The sequence below is a fragment of the Oncorhynchus gorbuscha genome, linkage group LG15 (assembly GCF_021184085.1).
Source record: "Oncorhynchus gorbuscha isolate QuinsamMale2020 ecotype Even-year linkage group LG15, OgorEven_v1.0, whole genome shotgun sequence".
NCBI lineage: Eukaryota > Metazoa > Chordata > Actinopteri > Salmoniformes > Salmonidae > Oncorhynchus > Oncorhynchus gorbuscha.
The window spans coordinates 64,275,269-64,286,722 of record NC_060187.1 but is presented as its reverse complement, the minus strand read 5'-3'; the positions used below and the strand labels follow the sequence as shown (position 1 = coordinate 64,286,722).

The 11,454-nt window shown below is 40.3% G+C and overlaps 1 protein-coding gene across 1 annotated transcript; it reads left to right on the top strand.

Moving 5' to 3' along the window:
• Nucleotides 1–5,945: 5,945 nt before the first annotated feature.
• On the top strand, nucleotides 5,946–10,289 carry LOC123997036 (toll-like receptor 2 type-2). The gene is made up of 3 exons (XM_046300983.1): nucleotides 5,946–6,940; nucleotides 7,160–8,342; nucleotides 8,542–10,289. Exons 1-3 carry the CDS (start codon nucleotides 5,946–5,948, stop codon nucleotides 9,028–9,030), a joined length of 2,667 nt encoding a protein of 888 aa, XP_046156939.1. The 3' UTR covers nucleotides 9,031–10,289.
• The last annotated feature ends 1,165 nt before the right edge of the window (nucleotides 10,290–11,454 follow it).

Genomic DNA, 11,454 nt, shown 5'->3' with positions numbered 1-11,454 from the left:
AGAGAGAGAGAGAGAGAGAGAGAGAGAGAGAGAGAGAGAGATGTGGACAAGCATATCAAACGAGGAGAGGGAGAGAGTGATTCATACTTAATGGTATAACACATGAGCATGGCACAGTTTGCGGCACAGTGGAAAGTTGGGTTACTTTAAATTGTAGCAGATTGTGTTAAATTCATGCTTGAGAACCACAAAATGGTTGAATTCCACATTGAGTAAACTATGTTAAATGTTGCACCATCTACTGGTGTAGAAATGTATGACAGTTCAGTGTCAATGCTCCACGTGTGATTTTCATATTAGTAAAATAAAATAAAAACATCACTTAAACCATGAAACAGACAGGTGAACCATATTTATACCGGTGAATGCCTATTCTAGGACATTCTAGGACATACTATTTTTGCCAACTCACTGTAAGCTCATTTTCTATCCATAACGTTCTACTTTTTCTCCCAAAGGATACTTGGCTTGACATTGTGATGGATCACTTATGATTAATAACAATACCTTACAAGACAGCTTGCATTTGTTATGGGCTGTCATTCACTTTTTAACACCCACCAACAAACGGAGGCAACCATAATGAAGAACATATTTATTTCTCCCAATATACAACCCACGACAAACCCCCATCCCCCTCTCTTTTCCATTAAGATCGTTTCTATCCATTTCCCATGAAGTTAGTTTCCTATTCGGGATGAAGAAGAGAAACAACTAATCTTATTCAATAACAGTCAGACTTACTTATCGACTGCCAGAGATAGCCACACGAAACAAAATCAAAACACCTGCTACATACAAACATAACAGTATATTAATCATCCATTTTATAAGGTTCAAGCTTTCCTTGGTGCAAAGACAACCACAATACAAGTATATCTAATGACACGTCTCACTAAATCAATATAACTGACTTAGCATTTTCTCCAATGTGTCAGAATACCCAGGGTGGAATAATAACAGAGACAAAACTATTTCAATGTACTATTGCACAAGATGGCCCCACATCTTATTTTCCCCACAGTCACCTCAAAAGACATCGTATGCAATTAAAGGTTGCAAACCCTGGAGGTAATGCTTGACTTGGACTGAAATAGGTGCCGGTACTCATTTTGGGTGCAGGTACCTGTTATATCTAGATGCAGGAGCTCTGCAATACTTTTGAGCTAATATTCTATGAGGTGCGGTAGAACATTTGAGGTGCCGGTACTCAGCTCCAGTACAAGTCAAGCACTGCCTGCAGGAAAGGGTATGGCTTTATCCCCTACATTCCACATTCCTGAGCGCTTACATACAGAGCAATGTGGAAAATAAGACTTAAAGGGCTGGTCTTCTTCCTTCACGATCAGTCACTGACAACACATGTCAATGTGTTGTTGAAAACTGGTAACTGAAGGGCTGAATTGGTTCACTAATATTTCATCTTTAAGGTGAGTCCTGAGAGTTTGTCTGACTACTTAATGTAAAATGTTGATCATTTTAACAGTATGAAGATATTCACATTAGGGAGATGGTGATAGCACCAGCCATTTTCACATATGTAGATATTTTTTAGATTCACATTACCTCAAATATTTTTACTGTTTAAGTGACTGAGAAATCAAACAAGTTCAAGTAAGCATGTCTAGACAGGCTGTAAAACACAATTATAGAACCACACTGCAATTATAGAAGGAGTCACCATCATGAGCTTTGCTCTGTCAAATGTTTCCCTCAAGTTCAGGAACAGTGATCTGCCAGGTGGATGAGGGTGCGTTTGACTCCATTAATATTGTGCTAACTAACTGAAGGACTCAGGTGAGGGCCATCGTTTCGTGCAGTCTGTGCGATTGAGACATTTTATCACACATGTATTTAATGTTAATGTTTCAGGGTACAACTTTATATTGAAGACCTTTGACCAATTCTCTTGAAAAACAGATTCTGTCAATGAGACTAACCTGTATGAAAAAATATATATATAATTGTAAAAACTATAGCTCAAGACAAAGTCATAACTTAACATTATGCGTGTCAGGCAATCAGACAACGGACAGTACCATGACAGAATAGTTTGGGGCAAGTCATTACCTGGGAGCAATGTGCAAAGCTGTCATCAAGACAAAGGGTCGCTACTTTGAAGAATATCAAATATGAAATATATTTTGATTTGTTTGAACCCTTTTATGGTAACTACATGATTCCATATGTGTTATTTCATAGTGTTGATGTCTTCACTATTATTCTACATTGTAGAAAATAGTAAAAAATAAAGAAAAACCCTGGAATGAATAGGTGTGTCCAAACTTTTGGCTGGTACTGTATGTCACTCATTTGTAGATAATAATCAAAAGTGAACTTTTGTATTTGTAGTTGTAGTGTAAATCACACATATTTGGGTAGGCAAGTCATCTGATCCCAATATTAGACATTCAGAAGCACACAACCAGTGAGTTGATGGCTAACCAGGCTAACTAACAGAGTTCATGTAGCCTATTAATACTCTAAACATGTAGGTTAGAGGCACATAGCTCAGGGTTGACTGCTCTGACCGGGTGGTAAGCAATAACTTTAAGTAAATAGAGACCAGCTTTAGAAGGAAGCTCCTCCTACTTTCCAGTAAAAAAATCCTTCCCTTCTCATCAGCCACTCATTGCTTCATATTTATGAGTTACCATGCGGTCTGACATTGGTCCGTGGGACATTAATCAATCACTCCATTACAGTTGGCTGATATTGATTTAATCACTCTGCAAGGTCTCGTGTTAATCTAAGCATATTTTAAAGGAGGAAGACCTTTCCTGAGTTCCTGGTACAATAACAATAAGTTTGGTAAATACTTATATTGAACCATTTCATGATTGGCCTATGCTTTATTTTGGTAATTATATTGGGTTATTATTTTGTAATGGGGTTATATTAATGTGTTGGAATTTTACTGAATCAATATTAATGACATAATTGATCTTTTTTTCACTAATTTGTAGGAATAACTATCAGTGTTGGCTAGAGAACTGATTCCTCTAAACTACTGGTACAGTAGGTACCATTGTGAAATAAAGCTATGATTTTTTACACCCATAGAAACATAGAAGGGCATATTTCCTCTATGTTAAATTACAAAACAACCCCACATAGTAAGGAAATATTTACGAGTCAAGGAACCCTGCCAGATATGAATGTCAGTGATGGCGATGCACCTCAGAAAAAGAGGTCAAGATCAAGATAAAGACAGCAGTCTAACAGACTGACCAATGAATTACAAACATCATAAATGAACCCCTCCAGCAGAAAGAAGGCATTCATTACCTGAAGTTTGAAAGGGTTAGTCGCAATTGCTGGTCTCCAGGAAGCATTCCATAGCCTAAGTATATGCCACCCAATGTATACAGTAAACAAAGTGGAGGCTAATGGAATACCTTAGACATTTTGTTATCAGAAAATACGATATGCCACAGATAAAAAATAAAACAAATCCAGAATCTTTATTGAGAAAAGCAACGGCTTCTGAAAATAAAATGTTTTTATTTCATGTTTCATCAGTTGGAATTATTCAAAATATCATAAAACATTGATAGAATACCAAACTTACTGTAGGCCATAGCAGGGGTTCCCAAACTTTTTCACTCTGGGCCCTTCTTCCAGCATTGGGGAACATCCCACGCCACGTCTCTTTCTATGGGCACAAGCACTGTTCATGACACAAACTGTTCGAAGTCCTCTTGTTGGTGAATAGAATTTTGCAGATTTAAAGCTCATTTCCTGCAATTCTACACATTTTGTCATGGGTGCAAATAACATTTTGCAGTTTTAAAGCTAATTCACTTGCAATTCTATACATTTTGCCATGTCTAATGTGTACTCATCTTATATTGCAGTGACAAAAAAATTACAACAATATTTATGGGCTAAAAAAACGAGATAAAAAACATTAGCTGACATGAGCTAGCTGATCTGGACATTTCTGACAAGTTAAAAATAGCTCTCTAAGGTATGCTATGACTAACATGAAAAGCAGAAGTGATGACGCACTACCCAATTTTGAAACTGCACCTTGTGCATTCTACTATTACAACTTTCCATAGTAAGTTTAGTTTGCCCCAGGGAGCGCGCCCCTCAGTTTGGGAACCATTGGCCTATAGAACAACAGTCAAAGGGTTCACTGGTTCACTTTGATGAGATGTCAGAATATGTCATCCACGACAATCAGATATCAATTTTCTTAAATATTGGCGAAGAAAGTGTTGGCTGATAAGTCAGGTGTAAATATAATGAAGCAATAACTCTGAAGCCAGTCAATATTTATTCATTACATAAATGTTTACTCCCTTCTTGTCACTGGATACAATTTTACTAAAACTGTTTGTGGTGTGGGAATAAAACTTGATATATTTCCCACGTGAAGGGAATGCCAAAACAGTGAGTTACCGTTGGTTTTGTAGTATAAATGAAGGATTATGAGGACTTGGGGGACTGTACTTAACAGCCATGAGCAGAGTACTGTGTCTTATGAGGGTTAGTAGAAACATTCAGTCATGAGAATTAGTATGCAAGAGGATTTTCATCTCAGTCAAGGAGGATGAAGCAGTTCAGTCCCTTGTGTAAGGCATATCAACACGTCAGCTGGTCTTGAACAGATAACAGCATCACCTCCACTAACAGGTACAGCTAAATGTTTTTAAAAGATGTATCTTTAAATGTACTTTAAAGGTTCTCCATTGAGCATTTTAGCACATAAATAGGTTTAAATCTGGGTCCTTGAAATAGCCCCCTAGAATTGCATATCCTTTTTTAGTTTTGCTATGGAAATTTGAGCATTTCATTTCCCAACACCACAACAGATCAGGTGGTGAGCATGCCAGAACTAACATAGAGTCCGTGTTGAGAAATATCACGTTCAATTGGCATTTCCTCATTTTATTGCCCACAAAGAGAGAACTATACATAATGGGCAGGAAATTATTGGTTGTTGGTATTCTTCATCTGGTTGCTTTTTGCCTATATTATTAATACTTTGCTGACTTCTACACTAAAGCCTAACTTGAAAGATGCACACTGTTGGACCATTCTTCACTGCAAGCATGTTACTATTCAACCTGTAATAATCAAGACAGTGATGGTAAACATGGATGTAAACATCAAATCAAATCACATTTTATTTATCACATGCGCCGAATACAACAACCTTACAGTGAAATGCTTACTTACGAGCCCCTAACCGGCAGTGCAGTTTTAAAAAATATGGAGGTAGAGTTATTAAAGTGACTATGCATAGATGACAACAGAGAGTGGCAGTGGTGTGTGTGTGGGGGGGGGGGGCATGTGAATAGTCTGGGTAGCCATTTAACTAGATGTTCAGGAGTCTTATGGCTTTGGGGTAGAAGCTGTTTAGAAGCCTCTTGGACCTAGACTTGGCGCTCTGGTACCGCTTGCCGTGCGGTAGCAGAGAAAATAGTCTATGACTAGGGTGGCTGGAGTCTTTGACAATTTTTAGGGCCTTCCTCTGACACCGCCTGGTATAGAGGTTCTGGATAGCAGGAAACTTGACCCCAGTGATGTACTGGACCGTTCGCACTACCCTCTGTAGTACCTTGTTGTCGGAGACCGAGCAGTTGCCATACCAGGCAGTGATGCAACCAGTCAGGATGCTCTCGATGGTGCCGCTGTAGAACCAAACATGTATCCATAGACAAGAGTGTCATGGCGATATTTCACAAATCCCTTCTCTTGGCTTTGAAACAGAAATGTGTGGGTAATGTTGGGCACAGGCACATAAATACTGGGTAACATCAGAGTGAAATCCATTTTCTCCCTCCCTATTACCTCTAGTTGCAATAGAGGATTGAAGGACGTAAAGAGGAGACTATAGTCAAACTTCAAATGATAAAGACCTAGAGAATGCAATAGAATGCAATCTTGTCATTTGTTAAACTTGACATATTTTTACATTCCTTTACAGATCCAAAATGTTCATACACAAGATGATTCTACTGGGCTTTGTGTGGTTTAGTCCACCACTTCTTGTGATCCTTCCCTCACCAACCCCTGCTTCAAATGATAAGAGAGGCCCCTGTCAAATCTACAACTCTGGTCGCTCCGCAAACTGCCTTGGTCAGCGACTGGATCATGTTCCATGGAAGCACCTCCCTTCCATGCTTGAAAGGATAGATCTCTCCTACAATGAACTTCATACCATTCATGTTAATGACTTTTCTCGCCTACCTCATCTTCGTGTCCTCGAGCTGCAGTTCAACAACATCTCTGTGATTGAGGACCGTGCCTTCCACAACAACCCCCTCCTGGAGCATCTTAACATCTTTAACAACTCCCTAGAGGAAATCCCTGCCAACGCCTTGCAGGACCTCTTCAATCTAAGGGAACTCCTTATGTCGAATAACCTTTACACCCAGGCTACATTGTCAGCTGATGTTTTCTCCAGATTGACCCACCTTAAGGCCCTGTCCATGGGCGGCCCCTTGGTCAAGGGTCTAAGGAAAGGGGACTTCCAGGCATTGAGGAACATTCAGTTGCAGGACTTTGCCATTAAAACTTCATCAAATATCAGTTACTATGAGCCGGGTAGTCTGAAGGTAATCCAGACAGGTAGAATGGGTTTTGACATGGCCATAGATCAGAAGCCGAATATCCTACCTTTGATTCTACAAGACTTGGCCAACAAGACTTTCAGTCTCATCCAATTCAGGAACCTCTTTGAGTTCATGTATTACTTGGGAGATGAGGATATTTTCAGAGGCTTGCAAGACATCAAAGTAGATTCGCTCATCTTTCACCGTGGAAAATTCAATGAGAACCTTATGAGGATGGCTCTGTTTAATCTACAAATCACCCCCCTTAAACGTCTGACACTTCAATACATTGACTTTGCTCGCTCGCCCAACTTTGTGGATAATGGCTTGGGCTCCAGTATCAAAGACCTTGCTCTGAGTAGACTAAATCTGTGGTAAGCATATCTTATTCTACTATTCTATTACAAAAGCACTATGCAGACATTTCTACCCAGAAGATGCAAAAACAAATACAGGTTCAAAGTTATAAGTGTATTTTTTCATCAATTGAAATCTGTTTCTATATCTATGTAGTGTGAAAGTACCAATTATGTTATCATCTTGACCACATGTTTTTTTTCATGCTTACATGTTTTGTCTCCATTACTCCTCAGGCACATCAGCAATCCAGATATTTTGCGATTCGACTGGCGCTTCACATGGTTCAACAAAGTCCGACTGTTGTCCATTCAGAATGTCAACTTCAAATCTGTGCCTTGCGATGCCTGGCTTAATATGGAAGGCATGGAGGTTTTGGACATATCAAACAACCGCCTGCAGGACAACATCCTCTTCAACCAGAGATGCGACTACAGGGGCACCATGCCGGCTCTTCGTTCCTTCAATGTCAGCACCAACCAACTGACAAGCCTTCAGGACTTAGCCTCCCTGACCAGGGAGTTCAAACAGTTGAAGGTCCTGGATGTCAGCCACAACATGCTTGGCTCTGCTGAGAAGAGTCGCAACTGTAACTGGATGCAGAACATCACCCAGGTGATCGCTCACCACAACCGATTCGAAAGTGGTGCCGTCCAGTGTCTGCCCACCACAGTACAATTCCTGGACCTCTCGTACTGTGACCTGGACCAGCTGGACATGGCCTACTTCCAACAAACCATCAGCCTCAAGGAGCTCCTGCTCAATGGGAACAAGATCAAGTTCATCCCCTCTGGGTGGAGAAGTCGCTCCTTGCGGTCACTGGCTCTGGATGGGAACTCCTTTGGGCTCATCAGCATGGGCTCCTTTCAGGACATGCCCCAGCTTTCTCGACTGACAGCAGGGAACAACCCATTCCACTGCACATGCGACCTCCACGCCTTCATCCAGGACACAATTTCCAAGAGGAAGGTCAACATCACTGACTGGCCAGAGAACTACAAGTGTTACCACCCAGATGCCCTGCTCAATACTGCTGTGGCAAATTTCTTCCCGGGTCACGTGGCCTGCGATATCAGACTGGTCATCATCATCTGTGTGGCTACTACTGCTGCTGTGGTTTTAGTGTTGATGCTTATATGCTACATATTCAATGTTCCCTGGTACACCAAAGCCACATATCAGATCCTCAGAGCCAAATACAGGGCTCATCGGGAAGGAACATCTGGAAAATCACAAATCTATGCTTACCATGCATTCATCTCCTATAGCCACCCAGATGCAGACTGGGTCAGGGACCAGTTGTTGCCCTGCTTGGAGAACAGCAAGCCCCCCTACCGACTCTGTATCCATGAGAGAGACTTCATGCCAGGAAAATGGATAATCGACAACATCATTGAAAATATTGAGAGCAGTGAAAAGGTAAGGTTGAGGACCCACGAAGACAAGTTAGAGGTGTTTTAACAAATAAATAGTAACAGACTTTTGAATATAAAAGGTCAATTGAACAACCCAAAATGGCAGATGTATGTTTTGTTTAGCTTTGTATCCTAATTCCTGCACTGTGCATTTGCCTAAATGAATACACCCTATCCTCTGAATTTTTTGTTTCCAAATCCAGGTCATATTTGTGTTGTCACACCACTTTGTGAACAGCGATTGGTGCAACTACGAGCTCTACTTTGCCCAGCAAAGAGCCATCGGCAAGACCTTCAGCGATGTTATTCTGGTGGTTAAAGAACCCATCGACCCTGAATCTCTGCCCAGCAAGTATTGTAAGCTCAAGAAGATGCTGAACACCAAAACGTACCTAGAGTGGCCCCAGCAAGCCAAGCAGCAGACCTTCTTCTGGGCTCAACTTAGGAGCTGCCTGGGCAAGCCCACAGTGACTAGAGAGCAGGCTCTTAGTGGTAGGAGCAGCAGTGTATCCTCAGTTGGCGCTGTGCCTGTGATAGAGATTCCTCTAGAGGATGAGAAGCCAGCGATAGCTATGCCAAATTTAGACAGAGAAGCAGAGCTCCACAAAGTAGTTCCTCAGGAAATCAAAAATCTTTCAGTGAGAAGTGCAGAGTTTTGTGGGCAAAGACTGATCCCTGTAGCCGTGGCATGAGACAAAATAAGCCAAGCATGTAGCTTGTAATGTGCAAAGTGTCCCAAGACCAATCTCTCTCTGAAGTGCTGAGCTTGAGTGACTTCTTGGCCATGCTGTGGCAGATAATGTGTTTCCAAGCTGCTTGTGGCATTAGCATGTGTTTCATAATGATGACAGTGAATAACATGATCCATCTGCCACCCACCCTTCTGACATGTACAGTGCTTACTCCCCCTTGAACTCTTTACATTTTGTTGCGATACAAAGTGAGATTGAAATAGATTTAATTTTTTTTTTTGTCATTGATCTTCACAAAATACTCCATAATGTCAAAGAGAAAAAAAAGTTATACAAATGTTTACAAATGAACACAACTTAAATATTAAGTTAAAAATCATCTTAACAAATCTCATAATAAGTTATATGGACTCACTCTCTGTGAAATAATAGGGGTTAATGTGATTTCTGAATGACTACCCTTTCCTTTGTCTCCCACACACACACACACGCACACGCACACGCACATGCACACGCACACGCACACGCACACAACATCTGTAAGGTCCCTCAGTCAAGTCTTGAATTTCAAGCACAGATTTAACTACAAGGACCAAGGAGCTTTTTGAAAGAAGGGCAGTGATTGGTAGATGGGTAACAATAACAAATCAGGCATTGAATATATGTTTAAGCATGGCCAAGTTGATAAGTATGCTGTGGAGGATGTATCAAACAACCCAGACACATCAAAGAAACAGTTGTCCTTCTGAACTGAGCTGCAGGAGAAGAAGGAAACTGCTTAGGGATGTCAACATAAGGACATTGCTGATTTTAAAACAGCTACAGAGTTCAATGGCTGTGATGGGAGAAAACTGAGGATGGATCAATAACATTGTAGTGACTTCACAATAAATGACAGAGAAAAATAATAATACAAATACACATTTTCCCCAAAACCTACATATGTATGCAACAAGGCACTAAAGTAATACTGAAAGAAAAAGAAACAAGGCAAAGGAATACAGTTTTTTGGACTAAATGCAAAGCCTTTATCTTTGGGGAAAGTCCAACACAACAAATCACTGAGTAACTGCCTCCTTATTTGCAAGCACGGTGGTGGCTGCATCGTGGTATGGGTATGCTTAACATCGGCAAATACTGGTGAATTGTTCAGGATAAAAAGAAACAGGATGGAGCTAAGCACAGGAAAAACCGTAGAGAAAAACCTGCTTTACACCAGACACTGGGAGAGGAGTTCACCTTGAAGCAGGACAGTAACCTAAAACACAAAGCCAAATCTACACTGGAGTTGTTTACCAAGAAGACAGTGAATCTTCCTGAGTGGCCAAGTTACAGATTACTTAAATCTGCTTGAAAATCTAGGGCAAGACTTGAAAATGACTTTCTAGCCATGATCCCCAACACCTTCCCAGAACTTGAAGAATTTTGAAAAGAATAATGGGGAAATATTGCACAATCCAGGCGTGCAAAGCTCGTATAAGACTTACCCAAGAAGACTCAGAGCTGTAATCACTTCCAAAGGTGTTTCTAACATGTATTGACTCAGGGGGTGAAAATGTATCTAATCAAGGTGTATGAACGTTTTATTTTTCAATTATGCTAAAAAAAACTTTGACAGAGTATTTTGTGTAGATCGTTGACGAAAAAAAAAGACCATGAAATCAATTTGAAATCAAGTTTGTAACACAATAAAATGTGAAGAAATTCAAGGGGGGTGTAGATATTTTCTATAGGCACTGTAAGCTCTCTGCCCCATGTGCTCTCTAAGCGACCCAGGCCAAGGGCCCTGCTGACAGGTGTTGATAGACCACAAACTCAACAGCTCAAATGGGATCTCCCGTGTCACACTTCAGATAACAAGCAAGGTGCCAGGAAGATGTGGTGACAGGTGTCATGCAGCGTGGTTACACTCCCAACACCACTCGGCCAATGATCACAATTACTGTAACACAAAATGGATGCCATTTAGCAGACATTTTAATCCAAAGCAAATGACATTTTATGTGCACGTGCCACATACACATGCCATGTCGAATCTGCTCTGGGTATGCAAGCCACAAATCTCATATGAAAGAGGGAACCAGTGGGGACTGCATGTTAAATGACAGTTGTTTAGAATGAAAAATGTAGCTTATGCAATGTATTCATGTCCAGTCATTTTGAGAAAAATGTGATCCAAATATTTAAAACAATATAAATACATTATAATAATGAAATATAGTTTCCTAAATATGTTTTACTTTTCTATACTCTTTACATGCTTTAATGTACATGTGAATGTTATTGTTAATGTGAATGGTATTTACTAATTAAGTAAATAACAAACAAGTTAATTGCTTATCATAACATATTTCCTAATGCAAATGAATTTAAGCCAATAACTCTAATAAAACAGTGGTGTGTTTTATACTTGACTGTTGAGTG